This window comes from Colobus angolensis, unplaced genomic scaffold (assembly GCF_000951035.1).
Source record: "Colobus angolensis palliatus isolate OR3802 unplaced genomic scaffold, Cang.pa_1.0 Scaffold124, whole genome shotgun sequence".
NCBI lineage: Eukaryota > Metazoa > Chordata > Mammalia > Primates > Cercopithecidae > Colobus > Colobus angolensis.
In genome coordinates this window covers 6,881,944-6,899,432 of record NW_012113586.1, presented here as the reverse complement: position 1 = coordinate 6,899,432, position 17,489 = coordinate 6,881,944, and the positions used below count along the sequence as shown (strand labels likewise).

The 17,489-nt window shown below is 38.9% G+C and overlaps 1 protein-coding gene across 2 annotated transcripts in view; it reads left to right on the top strand.

Moving 5' to 3' along the window:
- The window catches only part of MAGI3 (membrane associated guanylate kinase, WW and PDZ domain containing 3), a 280,854-nt gene that overhangs the window by 258,144 nt on the left and 5,221 nt on the right, over positions 1-17,489 (top strand). For both annotated transcript variants that reach the window (XM_011933140.1, XM_011933141.1), the window contains exons 17-19: positions 8,193-8,295; positions 9,090-9,216; positions 9,794-9,937. In XM_011933140.1, coding sequence (XP_011788530.1) covers positions 8,193-8,295; positions 9,090-9,216; positions 9,794-9,937 — 374 coding nt within the window. The remainder of the gene's footprint in view (positions 1-8,192; positions 8,296-9,089; positions 9,217-9,793; positions 9,938-17,489) is intronic.

Here is a 17,489-nt window from a genome sequence, read left to right as displayed (position 1 = left end):
TGTGTGTATATATATACATGCATATATATATATATATATATATGCAATTCAGTGGCTTTTAGTATATTCACAGGATTTGCAGTCATTACCACTAGTTCCACATTTTATTGCCCCCGAAAGAAACTTCATACCCATTAGAAATCACTTCCCATTCTCTTGAAACCCCCATTCCTAGGCAACCACTAATTCACTTTCTGTCTCTGTGGATTTGCTGGGTATTTCATATAAACAGAATCATACAGTATGTGGCCTTTTGTGTCTGGCTTCTTTCACTTGGCAAAATGTTTTCAAGGTGCATCCTAGTTGTAGCATGTATCAGTACTGCATTCCTCTTTATGACTAATGAATAGTATTTCATTATGCATACATATATTTTGCTTACCTATTAATCATTTGATAGACATTTGAGTTGTTTCTACTACTGTGAATAATGCCACTACAGACATTGTTTTATAGGTTTTTGTGTTGATGTATGATTTCATTTTTCTTGGTTGTATACCTAGGAGTGGAATTGTTGGGTCGCATGGTAACTATGTTTAGCTTTTTGAAGAACTTGAAAACGGTTTTCCACAACAGCTGCACCCTTTTATATTCCCACCAGCAATATATGAGGCTTCCATTTCCCCATATCCTTGCCAACACTTATTTTCTGTTTCGGGGGTTTGTTTTCTAGCCATCCTAGTGGGTGTGAAATGGTATTTCATTGTGGTTTTGATTGGCATTTTGCTGATGAGTAATGATGTTGAACATCTTTTCATGTGCTTATTGACTATTTGTAAATCTTCTTTACATAAATGTCTATTTAAATCCTTTGCCATTTATAACTTAGTTATTTGTCTTTTTTATTGTTGAATTGTTTTCTGAATACTAGACCTTTATCAGATACATGGTTTGCAAGTATTTTTCTCCCAGTCTCCATTCGTGTTTTTACTTTCTTGATACTATCCTTTGATGGACAAAAGTTTTAATGCTGAAAAAGGTCTAATTCATCTATTTGCAGGGGCGGTGCTTGTGTTTTGGTATTATAGCATCATACGCTTTTAAGATTTATCTGCATTGCTGGGTGAACATAATTGATTGCTTTTAACTGCTTGATAGTTTTCCATGAATATTTACAACAAATAACCTGTCCACTTCCCTACAGACAGTCACATTGCCTACAACACTACAGTATTATAAACAATTTTATAATACACATCTTCACATATCTATGTTACAAAACAGTGTGAGAAGCCAGGCATTGGTGGCACATGCTTGTAGTCCCAGCTACACAGGAGGATCACTTGAGCCCAGAAGTTTAGGCCAGCCTAGATAACATAGCAAGACCTTATCTCTTAAAAAATAAAAAACAGTGTGAGAATTTCTGGGAGTGAAATTACTTGATCAGAGGGTATACATGTGCTTGATTTGATACTGTCAGATTGTTGCATCCATCTATTCCCACCAGCAAAACATTGAAGATTTGTATGCTTTTACTTCCCCACTAGTACTTGTTATTATCAGCTTTTGAATTTGCTAGCCTAAAGCATGAAGGTATTGTCTCATTATTTAATTTGCATTTCTCTGATTGCCCATGAATTTCAGCATCTCTTCATACGCTTGAGTTTTTTTCTTGTGGGATTTCTGTGTTGTTGATATTTAGTGGTTGCTCATGAATTATATGGACTTCAGTAGTACAGTTTTGTTTTAGAGACTATAAATATCTTTTTCTGCTATCTGTATGTTCTTTGACCATGGTACCCTTTATTATACGGAAATTCTTAATTTAGATGTAATCAAATTTGTCACTTTTTACCTACAGCTTAAACTCTTGAGGTTTTATTTAAGATAAGTCATTTTTCCCCACATCACAGAGATCTGTCTTGTATATGATCTAATACCAGATTTGTAATTTTGATTTTTGTACCTAGGTCTTTAATCCATCTGGAGCCTACCTTTGTGTGTAGTTTTAGGAGGGATGTAGTTTTATTTTTTATTCTTAACATGAGCCAGTTTTCCCGACACCAGCTATTAGACAGCACTTCTTTGCCTTATTTATTTGTGATGTCATCTCTCCTATATATCAACTTCCCCTTTAAACATGAGTCTCCAAGTTCTCTATTCTGTTCTATTAGTTTATTTGTTCTTGGGCTGATGATATATGTGTGTGTGTTTTTTATTTTTTTTTATCTGTGATATATCCTAATATATCTGCCTATTAGGGCAAACCTATCTGTCTCTCTGTTTCTCGAAATTGACTATATACTCATGGAACTTTTCTATATAAAATTTTAGAGCAAATTATTAAGCTCCTCCAAAAAAGTCAAAGTGCAGTTTTTTGGGGATATCTTGTGTCTATGTGTATATAAATATACATGTGTGTATGCATATATATTTTTTTGGTGGGGGGAGAATATCTTTACATATTAAGTCATCCCACCAAAGATCATGGACTGTCTTTCCAATTACTCAGGTCATCTTTTATGTCCTTTAATAAGAGTTTTAGAATGTTGTCTCATAGGGTTCTTATTTACTCTTGGTAAGGTGATTCTCAATAGATTATAATGTTTATTGCTGTAGTTTAATTGTGGATTTTGTTTTTTATCTTTTGAAGATACACTTTCTCTTAAGTATATTATTATAGGCATACCTTGGAGATACTGCAGGTTCAGTTATAGGGCCACTGCCATTAGGTAGTGAATATTGCAATAAAGTGAATCACATGAACTTTTTGATTTTCTAGTGCATATAGAAGTTATATTTACACTATACTATAGTCTCTTAAGTATGCAATAGCAGTATATCTTAAAAAACAATATACATACCTTAATGAAAATATACTGTATTGCTAAGAAATGCTAATGACCATCTGGGCCTTTAGTAAGTCTTAATCTTTATGCTGGTAGAGGGTCTTGCCTCGATGTTGATGGTTGCTGACTGATTTGGGTGGTGGTTGCTGAAGGTTGAGGTGGCTGTAGCAATTTCTTAAAATAAGACAACAATAAAGTCTGCTACATTGATTGACTCTTTCTTTCACTAAAGATCTCTCTGTAGCATGTGATGCTGTTTGATAGCATTTTACCCACAGTAAAACTTCTTTCAAAATTGGACTTCATCCTCTCAAACTTTGCTACTACTTTATCAACTAAGGTTGTGTACTATTCTAAATCCTTTGTGGTCATTTCAATGATGTTCACAGCATCTTCACCAGGAGTAGATTTCATCTCAAGAAACTACTACTTTGCTCATCTGTAGGAAGAAAATCCTCACCTGTTCAAGTTTCGTCATGAGATTACAGCAATTCAGTCCCATCTTCAGGCTCTACTTCTAATTCTGTTCTCTTGCTATTTCTACCACATCTGCAGTTACTTCCTCCACTGAAGTCTTGAACCTGTGAAAGTCATCCATGGGAACTAGAATCAAGTTATTCCAAATTCCTGTTAATGTTGATATTTTTGACCTCTACCCCATGAATCACGAATGTTCTTAATATCATCTAAAACGGTGAATCCTTTCTGGGTTTTCAATTTGCTTTGCCCAGACCCATAGAAAAATCATGATCTGTGGCAGCTATAGACTTACCAAATGTATTTCTTAAATACTAAGACTTGAAAGTCAAAATTACTCCTCGATCCATGGGCTACAGAATGAATGTTGTATTGGAAGGCATGAAAACAACATTTATCTCCTTGTATTTCTCCATCAGATCTCTTGAGTGACAAGGTGCATTGTCAATAAGCAGTAATATTTTGAAAGGAATCTTTTTCTCTGAGCAGTAGGTCTCAACAGTGGTATTAAAGTATTCAGTAAATCGTGCTGTAAACAGATGTGCTATCGTCCAGGCTTTATTGTTCCATTTTTAGAGCATAGGCAGAGTAGATTTAGCAAAATTCGTAAGGGCCCTAAGATTTTTGGAGTGTAAATGAGCACATGAATTCACCAGCTGCATTAGACCGTAACGAGAGTCAGCCTGTCCTTTGAAGTTTTGAAGCCAGGCATTGACTTCTCCTTTCTAGCTGTGAAAGTCCTAGATGGCATCTTTTTCTAATAAGAGGCTGTTTTGTCTACCTTGAAAATCTGTTGTTTAGTGTAGCCACCTTTACCAAAGATTAGCCGAATCTTCTGGAAAAGTTGCTGCAGCTTCTGTATCAGCACTTGCTGCTTCACCTTACAGTTTTATGTTATGGAGATGACTTCTTTCCTTAAACCTAATGAACCAGCTTCTTCTAGCTTCACACTTTTCTTCTGAGGCTTCCTCAGCTTTCAGAATGGAAGAGAGTTAGGGCCTTCCTCTGGATTAGGTTTTTACTTATGGAAATATTGTGACTGGTTTGATCTTCTATCCAGACCACTAAAACTTTCTCCATATCCAGCAATAAGGCTGTTTCATTTTCTTTATCATTCATTTGTTCACTGGCGTAGTATTTACAGTTTCCTTCAAGAACTTTTCTTTTGCATTCACAACTTGGCTAACTGGTACAGGAGGCCTAGCTTTCAGCCTGTCGCGGATCTCAACATGCCTTCCTCACTAAGCTTAGTCATGTCTAGCTTTTGATGTAAAATGAGAGGTGTGCAACTCTTTCTTTCACTTGAATACATAGAGGTCATTGTAGGGTTATTAACTGGCATGATTTCAATATTGTGTGTCTCAGGGAATAGAGAGGCCTGAGGAGAGGGAGAAAGATGGGGAAAGGCTAGTTGATGGAGTAGTCAGCACACACATATTTATCAATTATGTTTGCCATTTTATATGGGTGTGGTTCATGGCACCCAAAAACAATTAGAGACAAGTAACTTGAAATTGACATACCCAGTAAGCAAAGGTGGAAAACCTAGGAATTTCCAGTGGGTACAAGAATATAAATATCAAAGATCACTGACCACAGATCACCATAACAGATATAATAATAATGAAAAAGTTGGAAATATTGGAAGAATTACCAAAATGTGACACAGAGACATGAAAGTGAGCACATGCTGTTGGAAAAATGACTCCAATAGACTCGCCCAATGCAGGGTTGCCACAAACCTTCAATTTATAAAAAATGCAATATAGTGAAGTACACTGAAATAAGGCATACCTATACTTACAGACAGAAAGCCCAGCAAAAATTGAATTCTCATCAAGGGAGAGATATACTTAACCCATTGCTTTACTATTTTAAGAATTTTCAAATAAAATTCAGAGAGAAGATAGGCCTGTTTGACATTATGGAATAAATATTTGACTTTGTGAAGTCAAATAGCTTATAACAGAAAAAAATGGAGAAGCCACGTAGCATGTAGCACGGGTTGAAGGACTAAAAATGAAAAGAATCCCAGTGATAGGAAGTTTTACTTAAATTTGATGAAGACAACAAAAAACATGTAACTGCACCAATTTGTGGTACATTTTGCCTAAAACTGAAATATCTCATCTAGAGTGGAAGGTAGAGGAAAACTTGAAATTGATCATATTACTTCTGTTGTCCTGCTCTGATGTTATACACTCATTACAATAGCCAAGCTAGTAACGCTGATAAATTATCTCTCTTGGCCATATGCAAAGGTACAAGTATCTCCCAGTCATCTTGTTGGCAGATGGAATTTTCCCCATCATTTTCCATTCCCTTAATATTAACCATGAATTTACAGTGACCGAAAAGAATCCAACTCTATACTGAGCAGTAAAGTTTAGAGACGGGTACCTTGAAATTGACATACCCAGGAAGCAAATGTGGAAGAACTTCTGGAAATTTCTAGCGAGTACAGGAGTATTGAGATAACTGAGGTGTGATTCTTGCAATCAAGGAGTTCAGAGTATTACCATACTCTGAAGACAGGTGTTCTGTCAGCTCTGACACAATGTGGGAAATGCTGTGAGAACATTGTGATCACAATGTGCTTAAGGAGCCAGATAGGATTTCACAGAGGAGGTGAAATTTTCAACACGAGGTGAAATGGAAAGGCAGGCGTGCCCAGGTAACAAGGTTGGATAGTATCTTATGAGCAAGAAAACGTCACCATAGATTGTTTTTGTTTTTGTTTGAGATAGAGTCTTGCTGTGTCACCCAGGCTGGAATGCAGTGGCATGATCTCGGCTCACTGCAACCTCCACCTCCTGGGTTCAAACGATTCTCCTGCCTCAGCCTCCCAAGTAGCTGGGACTACAGGCGCATACCACCACATCCAGCTAATTTTTGTATTTTTAGTAGAGACAGGGTATTTTTAGTAGAGACAGCCTGGCCGTGTTGGCCAGGCTGGTCTCAAACTCCTGACCAGGTGATCCGCCTGCCTTGGCCTCCCAAAGTGCTGGGATTACAGGTGTGAGCCACCACACCCAGCCCACCATAGGTTTTTTACACAAGACAGTGGCATATTTCAACTTGTGTGTTAAAACTGGAGTCTTCTTCAGTGGCAAAGAGAGCAGTTAGGAGGTCAGTATAAGCAACTTGTTAAAGTTACTCAGGAAAAATAAAATTCATGATAGCAATATAAAAGAGCAACCAATGTCCAGGTCTCCAAAAAAAAAAAAGTTCATAGCCCACTCCACCCCCACCCTCCCTTCCTGGAATACTTGACTTTAAAGAGGAAACACAACCCTCTGGATAAGTTCTGGTCCAGAGGATGGTTCTGCATCTCCAGGTCTGGTACACGTTGTTAAATCCATGTTCACACCTAAGCCTAGCAGCCAGAGGGCATAGAAATCCTCAGGGGCCACCTGGCTTGGCCATATACCATTTCTTCCTCCTGCCACTTTCTACTCTCTGGCCTGTGTTTTTAGAGTACTCTCTAGCTACAAGAAGTTTTTCAATAGAAATAAGCGATTTATCTGTGTTTTTAGTCTCACAGAACTTTGGAAAGTAGCAGCTTAATCCAAGCCATAAAATAGTGATGCATGTATTGTAGCGAAGCCTGAAATTTCAGCTTTCTCAATGGAAACTGCTTCTTAATATTCATATCTTTCATCTTTAACGTGAGATTTTCTCTATTGTATTCTAAGATTCAGGTTATATCAGCTTCCACATGGTTTTCTAACTTAAAATATCCTCTACATTTAACATGTTTGTAAAGGAAGGTAAAGATTTCAGAATATATGCTTAAGGAGAAATGCAATACCAAGTGAGAGATATTATTTTGATGATGATGAAAATGATGATAGTTATAACAGAAACTGTTATATTGTGACTGTTATGTGCCAGGCACTATTCTAAGCATGCACATTTATAAGCTCCTTTGATACTATAACCCAATGAGATAACTGTATTTCCCCTTTCATAGACAAGATGATTCAAAGCACAGAGAACATAACAGATTTGCTCAAGAACACACAGCTAGTAAATGATGGGTCAGGCTTCAACTCTGTCCATCTTGCTCAGAGTTCATGGTCTTAATCGTTAAGCTGTGCTCGCTCCCTCTGATACTTTAAATATCCTATGCTTTTATATTTAAACACAATAAAATGTTCAAAAGTTTCAACTTCAAAAATATGAGTCTGCCAGCCTTAGGCATCTCGTTTAATTGTCCCCTCCTTGCCATCTAGTTCTAGGTGCAGGCTGTCACTATGCTTAGCTGTGAAAGCTACCTTCAAGGAACAGCAGGGAATCCAGCGCTGTTAGGAATGATACAGAAACAAATGTAATGTTTCTCACCTGTATTGGTGTTCTGAGAAAATAGAAGCAGTAGGATATTTATAAACATTTGTTAGCACTCAGGATTCTATAAGTTTGTCTTTGGTTCTCAGTGTCAGGCAAAATAACTGCTCCTATATTGAGGATGCAGGTTCAAAGGTGTGAGTTTGGTTTGCAGACTGGCCTCCGTGTTCCAGCATTCCTGAGACCCAACTTTGTTATCTAGAATGGGTTACCAATTATTAGGTGTGTGCTCTGGAAACCCATAGAATAGGCAACAGTATAGTTCCTGGAGCTCTGTCTTCTAGATAAATATTATATTCATTTCTGAATTTTATGTTATATGGATGACTAAAACAAAGGTGAAAATGGGGACATAATATGATACCTGTTCTCCTGACACATAAACTTTAATCAAAAGCCACAGGGAAAAAAGATGTTAATGTGCCAGTTCCAGACAGCTGACAATAGTGCTGCTCATGCTAAAGCCACTAAAGTCGGTATAGCAGTAACCATCCGTTATTGTCTCACTTTCACAGATCCACTTGGTCTTCACATTTTTATGTACAAATTCTTATTTCTTTTGTTTTCTCATTTGAACAGAGCATCATGGTCCACCATCAGGAACAAACTCAGCCAGGCAAAGCCCAGCCCTGCAGCACAGGCCCATGGGACAGTCACAGGCCAACCACATACCTGGGGACAGGTGGGGCTATTCTCAGGTTTTTTGTTTTTGTTTTTGTTTTCCTTATTCTCTCCTTATTGCTCTGCTATTCATAAGCCCACTCCCCATCATCCACCCCCATACAGTAATGCAGATGCCAGCTGTTGAGGTCAAAGTGACAACTCTTGCCTGTTCCTCAAATACTGTCCCCATTGCCTCCACCCACCCATTCAGTACCTTCGTCCCTCTTCCAGCCTCCATCCCAGGCACAGCATAATTATCCAATCTTGCCTGACATGCGAGGATTAGAAAGAAATGACAGTAGCATCTGGCTCTGCTACTCTTGGTCCTCCTAGTTTTCATAGGGAAACTGCAGACCCATATGGATTGCTATCGTATCAGGCCACCTGAGCAGAGCAGGTTTTTGTGTGTATTTCTGTCCTCTTTCATTGAAAATATTAGCCATGAAACAAAAACTAGATTTCCAGAAATCAGCATCTTCACGGGCATTGGTGCTGCAGCAGAGCCATTTTTCACTGTGACAGGGTCAGCTTAACTGCCCTCGGGTGTACTTATTTGGTTGCAGTTTTCTTTGATATAAACTGCTCTGAGATGTCCTTAAAAAAATTGGGGATATTGACAGACTTCAAGGTATGTTGGAATTAATGGCCAGGTTTCTCCTAGCACCCCTCTGATTTTAGATATAGTCTGTCTTCACAGTGGTTTGTCAGAGGGAAAAATGGCAAGGTTGAGCTTTTAAAAGAAAAGTTAATCTGCCTTTAGACTGTTTTTTATTTTCTCAGTTCAGAGAGTGACTTGATTTCTCTCTCTTGTAGAAGTGCCCTAGAAGGTGAAATTGGAAAAGATGTCTCCACTTCTTACAGACATTCTTGGTCAGACCACAAGCACCTTGCACAGCCTGACACCGCAGTAATTTCAGTTGTAGGCAGTCGGCACAATCAGGTAAACAAACATTCCCCTAGACGGGGAGTGATATTTTGAGTTGCCATACCACTGGCATTGGTGAATTTTTATTGCAAATCAGTTCAGATAAATTTGTTTGCAAAACGAATAATTCTCGAAGACCTGCCATGTGTTTGGCATTCTGTTGGCATCCATGGGAGAGTGTCAGGTGTGAAAGAAAAGTTTCCCCTATAGCAAGAGGATTTTGAACCCTTGGTTAAGTACTTAGAAGTAAATAGTATTTTACATAATCAAATTAGGGTTTTTTTGTTTGTTATTTGTTTGTTTTTCAGGAAAGTTAGTCAAATGCTACTTAAAGGAAGCACTTTGCAAAATTCTGTTCTCTGTTCCATTGCACACTGACCAACTAGAAAAGACATGTAACCTTCAGATTAGTTTAGGCTGCATTTATAAAACTTAAGGAGCCCTTTAATCAAAACCTACATTCCTTCTTTACAATATAGAAATGCACATGGAGAGTATAAATCATTTCCCCTAGCTATAGAAGTAATCTTTCTTCAAAATGTAAATAAACAGTCCGTGAGAACTTGCTTTTCTTATACTTCTTTCTCTCTAGAGCCTTGGTTGTTACCCAGTAGAGCTGGAGAGAGGCCCCCGGGGCTTTGGATTCAGCCTCCGAGGGGGGAAGGAGTACAACATGGGGCTGTTCATCCTTCGTCTTGCTGAAGATGGTCCTGCCATCAAAGATGGCAGAATTCATGTGAGTTGGTTTCTGTCTGTAACCTTAGGTTCAGACTCTAGACTAGAAACTTCAAAAGATATTAATAATTGATTTAAAGGGAATGCAGGAATCTCCTACATCTAGAAAGCAGGATTTGACATCACTGACACCTCAAAAAGGCAAATGCTTGTCATTTTGCTTTTCTAATGCCCTGATGATTTCATTTATTCTCTTCAGTGTGCTAAACTGTATTACAGTTATGCTACTTTGCCTTCTTGACCTTGGTCAATAAGAAAATTCATTTCTTATTCACATAGTCAACATCTGAGGGTAAATGAATTAATAAATACACTTCTCATCTTAATAAGAGTCTTGAGAAAGCAAGGATCAAATAGAATCTTTAACTTCTTCCAGGAAACAATAGGCCCAGGATTTTTACCCCCCTCTTAGCTACCTGGAGAGGTAACTAGAGGCTGAAAAGCGTGGCTCTCAACATTTCTTACTGTTTGAAGGACTAGAATTCACATCAGTAGTATTCCATCATAGATGTTCTCACTCTAAAACATTATGACTTCATATAGGGCATTGCAGACCAAGTTGTTTCTAGATCTGCATAAGATAATCGTTTTTCCTTCTTCTCTGGTTGTTAATTAAAGAAGAATCTTATATAGAAGACATTTGCTGCTAGGCGTGGTGGCTCACGCCTGTAATCCCAGCACTTTGGGAGGCCGAAGCAGGCAAATCACCTGAGGTTGGGAGTTCGAGACCAGCCTGACCAACGTGGAGAAACCCTGTCTCTACTGAAGATACAAAAATTAGCCGGGTGTGATGGCACATGCCTGTAATCCCAGCTACTCGGGAGGCTGAGGCAGGAGAATCACTTGAACCCAGGAGGCGGAGGTTGCGGTGAGCCAAGATCGCACCATTGCACTCCAGCCTGGGCAGCAAGAGCAAAACTCCATCTAAAAAAAAAAAAGACATTTGCTGTCCTTGATTAAAAAAAAAAAAAAAAAAAAAGTTAATTCACTGGTATTCAGTTAAGTGATACACTAAAAATTTTTAATTCCTAGACACCCTTCCCCCTACTAACTCAAAAAAATTTTGGATTTCCTTTCTCCGCCACCAGTAAGCATCAGGGAAAAGGAACTTTTTTTTTTTTTTTTTAACTTTAAGTAATTCAGTGAGAAAGGCAAATGACCCTGGTAATTATTAGCTGGTATATTCTAGTGATGATTAGAAAAGGTGCTTCTGGGTGATTTTGCAGTTTTGCATTTTTCATTTCACTCCCATTACTCATTTCATGAACACATACTGAGTGTTTGCATTACCCAAAGCCTTGTGCGTGCTACTGAATTAGCTGGGAGAGACAGTGACCCAAAACAAATAAGATACTATCCTCCCTCAGAATGACCAGACACATGCACAAGTTCAAAGGGGTGAATAGAGAAGATTTCACAGAATAGGTGGCATTGACAGGTGCACAGGATTTCAATAGGGAGAAATTGAGGAGAGAAAACATTCCAGGCTGAATAAATGAGCAATGGGGTAAAACTAAGGAAGTATAAGTCATGTACAGGGAACTTCAAATGGTTGAGTTTACTTAGATTTTATTTAGAAAATACGTAGAGGAACAGAGGAGATGAGAATATAAAAGCATATGGGTCACAGGCATAAAGGTCCTAGACAGTGGGAAGCCACGGGAGGCTTTCTAGCCAGGAATTTCCCCTCAGAGCAATCTGCTGATAAAAATCTGTTAGTGGTGTGCAGGGTGGATGAAGGGAATCCAGGTAGCTGTAATTTATGCATATACAGTGGTAGTGGTGGGAGTATAACTTGGTAACTCTTTGGATGGAAGATAAGAGATGCCTATGAGTTCAACGGTCAGTGAAGAAAAGACCAGACTAGATGACCAACAAGTATCCTTTAAATGAGGGATGAAGGAAAAGGAAGAGTGAAGGATGACTCAGAAGCCTTGCCCCATCTGTACTACAAAAACCATTAGGGAGGCCAAGGGGAGAAAGGATATGGCAAAGACTGATGGTGTAGTCAGTTTGAGTCATGTTGAGGTGAAGGGAACAGCTAGTAGAGCAGGTGTAAATGTTTAGCAGCCAATTACTACTAGTGGTGGAAGCCCAGATTGTGACATTACTGAGAAGTGATGATTGAAACCTTTGTGGTAGATAAGATCACTAAAGAAGAATATTTAGAGAGTAGTGAGCCAAGGGCAGAGCTCTGAGCAAGGCATGTAGTTAGATAAGATAAAGGAAATGGAGAGGCAGAGCATGCAGAGCCACAGAGCCAAAGCTGCAGAGTGTTTATGACAAGGAGGGACTGATGGCCAAATGCTGTTAGTACAGCTTGTCAAGAACTCAAGAACTCCTGGATCTACTGTCTCGTAGAGACAATTTCATATGGTGACAAGAACATGGGTTTGGAAATCAGACAGGACAAGAATCTTCTCCTAACCTGAGTTTCCTCATCTGCAAAATGCAGAACTGTATGTAAAATACATGGTCCAAGTAAACTTCTTAAAGGCTTAATAAGAGCATCCTGAGACACTGTTTACAGAGCATGGCATATTTATTCCTGGTTTTCTTGGTCCTTTCCCCTCCCCTCCCCTCCTATCTTCTCTCTCTCTCTTTTCTCTCTCTCTGTCTCTCTCTCTCTCTCACACACAACCTCTTCAGTTACTTTACATCTGTGTTTTTAACACTTCCATTGTATATATTGTCACAAAAATCCCAATTACGTGATAAATTAGGATAACATTTTTTAAATGTTGGTTCCAAATATAACCCTCAGATCCACTAATGTCAGTAAACAAAAGGCAAACAGGCCTTAAAGCGGACAAAGTCTAGTTCTAAACATGTCATTCTTAGCCAGGAGTGGTGGCACGTGCTTGTAATCCCAGCTACTTGGGAGGCTGAGGTGGGAGGGTCACTTGAGCCCAGGAGTTCAATACCAGTCTGGGCAATACAGCAAAACATCCTCAGTTAAAAAACGACAACATGACATGCTTTATGAATGAGCAGAAACTTTAGAATCTAATGATGAAATCAGCTTTTATTTCAAGAATAAACTCTGAAAAACAAACGCAAATAAGCAATTAACTGTTAAACCCTAGTGTGCTCTAACCTGTAAGAAAATGTCAGCTTTGGCCGGGCGCGGTGGCTCCAGCCTGTAATCCCAGCACTTTGGGAGGCCGAGACGGGCGGATCACGAGGTCAGGAGATCGAGACCATCCTGGCGAACACGGTGAAACCCCGTCTCTACTAAAAAAAAAAAAAAAAAAAAAACACAAAAAACTAGCCAGGTGAGGTGGCGGGCGCCTGTAGTCCCAGCTACTCGGGAGGCTGAGGCGGGAGAATGACGTAAACCCAGGAGGCGGAGCTTGCAGTGAGCTGAGATCCGGCCACTGCACTCCAGCCTGGGCGACAGAGCGAGACTCCGTCTCAAAAAAAAAAAAAAAAGAAAATGTAAGCTTTTCAGAGAAGTCACTTTTTGGGCTATTAAATTATCAAAATCTTGACTTGATAAAGCTTATGAGGACTTTGCATATAACTAGTGCTCAATAACATGTTATTGATGGCAACTTTCTCTGGTGGCCGCTGTCCAAATGATAAGAGTTTATCTCCAGCTGACACTCGCACCACGGAGCCACCCGAGTGCCCCCTCTGCCTCCCCCGCTTGCCTCTCCTCTTCTCCCTTTATTAGGGTGACCACTGTGCTTTGTGTCCTATACCTCTTACTCTGTATTTCCAGCACCTGATGCAGTGCCTTGAATATTCACACCAGGTGCTCCATAGGTATTTGTTGAAAGAATAAAATGGATGGATCATTCTAGATACTGAGAGAATGACTATGTTTTGTTTTGTTTTGTTTTTTTTTAAGATCAGTTCCCAGCACGTATTACTGGGTGAACAGGAGTGGGGATATATGAAATGATTAGCAACAATCTTACTGTCATTAAGAAAACAAGAAAATGTTAACTTGTAACATAGATGGAAGGGTATTGAGAGGTTTTTCCTTTCGGTCTGGTTAAAATTTAGAGAGGAGGGAGAAAAAAGTGTTCTGGGATAAGGAACACTTATAGCTGAATGGAAAAGGTTCATATTAGCGAATAGTGTCAAACTTAAGTATTTAACATAGAACAGAATCAGATTTAGAAAATATTAAGTTTGCTGTCTTTGAGGCAATATGTTTTCCTACACGTGTGTTTTTACTTACATTAGTTTTATAGTCTCTCAGAAACTCTGAGATAGGTGACATTATCCCCACTTACAGATTTAAAACTGAGGCTCAAGGAGACCTAGTCACTTGCAGAGATCACTCAGCCTGTGAAGGCCACAGTGTGACCCAGGTGTGATCCTGGTCCGTCATCCTCGAAGCTCGGTCCATGTCCTTTCCGCTATGTCAGGTCTTGGCTTGAGTCCAGTTTGGATTGGATTTCATTGAGAGGCAGATAGTTTCTTAACAGCTTGTGAGATAATATAAGCCATGTGGTAGAAATATTTTGTCATTTTAATACATTTGTAGTGGATGTTGTTTTTAAAACGACAAGACTGCCTAAAAAGACAGTGATTTGTTTAAAAAAGGGAACATTCTTTTTCTCTATTCTTCCTACTTCTTTTCTTTTGGTTCTATTTTTTTTTTCTCTTTTCTTTCCTCTCTCTCCTCTGTCCCCATAGTTATTTTTCAATAATACAAAACCGAACTTAAATGTTTGTTCTATTTATCAAAAGATGTTTTCTCCAAATTATTTTTTATCACATTTTTAAAGTGACTCAAAATGTTAAAAGGATGTTTACTGGGGGAATTTACTTCTCTGAATTTCCCTCTGAGGAGAGTCTTTTGCATCTGCAGTTTTGTGTATGTAGGTCTCTGCAGAATTTCTCCTGCTCTGAGGGCCTACCATAAATCTTAAAGCAATGGCTCCCCCTCCTTCCCCTCATTCAATTTTAAAGTTAAACAGAAATGACACCTGGTGGCAAGTCTGTTCAATTACAAGTTTTTTTTTTTTTTTTTTTTGCAGTTTATTGCAGTAAAAGAATAAAGAGTATTACAGGTTTGGAGAGCTTAAGCTAAAGAATGGGACTGAAATAAATTATAACCTCAAACACGTTTTACAAGATATACGCAAAGCAGTGTCCAAATACTATCTACTTTAATTTTCTTTAGTTATCAGCAGGATTATATATCTAGTGCTAATTTATTACCTACATTGCCTCATGAAAATGATTCTTTTTCCATCACTTATCAAGGGAAATCTAAGTACTGGCTTTTGTTTCACTTATATATTCTGGATAGTAAGGGGTTTCAAATTACTCTCCATCCTATTGTCTTACTTTGGTTTTATTAAGGTGTTTTCATCTTACATATTAAATCCATCAATCTTGTTTCTGATATCCGCCATTTCTTCAAGAGTAAGCCTCCCTTATTTAAAATAAGTATGCAATAAGACCCTTAGTCTACTTTTTAGTTGACTTGAATTTTTTTTTGCATTGTATAGAATGGAGTACAGTCTACAGTTAAAACTTCATAATGATACACTTGAAAATAGCTTGAAAACTAGTATTTGTACTTGGTATATAATGTTTTATCTTAAGTCCTCCCAGAACCCCACGAAGTAGGTACTAATATTATCCTCATGTAACAGATGAGAAAAATGAGACCACAACACTAGAAAGAGGTGGAGCACAAGATGGGAACCACAGTCTCCTGACCGCCTGTGCCGTGCTGTATCTGTAGAAAAAGTTGACCCACTGACCTTTGTTAAATATTGAGTCCTTCTGTTTTGTTACTTCTGGATTGGCTTTTTTTTTTATTCTTTAGTCACCTTGCAGCTAGCTAGCTTCAACTCAAAGGAACTTCTGGATTGTTTTAGTAAGCTCTTACAAACATTTGAGTATTTGCTTTTAGGAATTTCAGCAATATGCCATTGTTTAATTTTTCTGTTTTGAAGCCAGTATCCTTCATTTACATGTCACCTTGAAATAGTTTTCAACTTTTTAAATAAATTCAGGGGGGTATATGTACAGGTTTTTACACAGGTATATTGCATGATTCTGAGGCTTAGAATATGAATGAGTTCCCATCTCCCAGGTAGTGGGCATAGTACCCAATAAGCAGTTTTTTAGCCCTTGACCCTCTCCTTCCCTCCCCCATCTTGTATTCCCGTGTCTGTTATTCTCGTCTTTGTGTCCATGTGTACTGTGTTTAGCTCCCACTTACAAGTGAGAACATGACGTGTGTGGTTTTCTGTTTCTGCGTTAGTTTGCTTAGGATAATGGCCTCCAGCTCCATCCTTGTTGCTGCAAGGGGACAGGATTTTGCTCTTTTTTTGGCTGCATAGTATTCTAGGGTGTGTGTGTACCACATTTTCTTTATCCAGTCTGGCATTCATCAACATGTGTTTGCTTGAAATACATTTAAAATCAGTACCATCATTATCTTTAATTAGGTCCGTTCCAAAGTTATACTTGACTTTTACATATTTTCCCTTTTTCTTTTAAAGTAACTCAGACATTTCTAGTAAATCACAATGGTACTAAGGTAGATCTTATTCTGATCCCTAGTTTTATGTTTATTTTCCTGAGAAATGATTTTTTTTTAAATTTTTATTTTTTTGAGACAGAGTTTCACTCATTGCCCAGACTGGAGTGCAATGGCATGATCTCGGCTCACCACAACCTCCACCTCCCGGGTTCAAGTGATTCTCTTGCCTCAGCTTCCCGAGTAGCTGGGACTACAGGCACCCGCCACCACGCCTGGCCAATTTTGTATTTTTAGTAGAGACAGGGTTTCTCCATGTTGGTGAGGCTGGTCTCAAACTCCCAACCTCAGGTGATCCGCCCGCCTTGGCCTCCCAAAGTGCTGGGATTACAGGTGTGAGCCACCGCCTCTGGCCCTGAGAAATGATTTTACACTAACATCACTAAGTTTAACATCACTAAGTTACTGGTTTTAAATAACTGTTCATATTAATCTATTCTCTAAGCTTAAATTTTTAAGAATTTTAATCTATAAAGATGTCATTTATTCAAATGCCTCATGTATGTACAGGACATAGCAGCAGCTCAAAGGAATGAGCAGTTCTCCCTGGAGGCCAGAAAGGCTTCAAAGATAAGGAGCCCTCTGCCCAGGTTTTAGGAGATACATTTCGGATTCAGCTCAACTTTGAAAGTACCCTTCACATTCAGACATAACTCTGTAGTATCATTTGGATTGTTGTTTTTAAAATGCCAAACGTGTACTCAGTGCTCTCTTGTGCGAGAGTTGATAAGAGGACAGATGGCAGCAACAGGAAGAGACAATGTCCAGGTTTACTCACATATAAAAACCCTACACAAGAAGTGCCCAAGTTTACTTATGAAAATCCTACACAGGGCAGGGCGCGGTGGCTCACGCCTGTAATCCCAGCACTTTGGGAGGCCAAGGCAGGTGGATCAGGAGGTCAGGAGGTCGAGACCATCCTGGCTAACATGGTGAAACCCCGTCTCTACTAAAAATACAAAAAATTAGCCGGGCGTGGTGGCGGGCGCCTGCATAGTCCCAGCTACTCCTGAGGCTGAGGCAGGAGAATGGCGTGAAC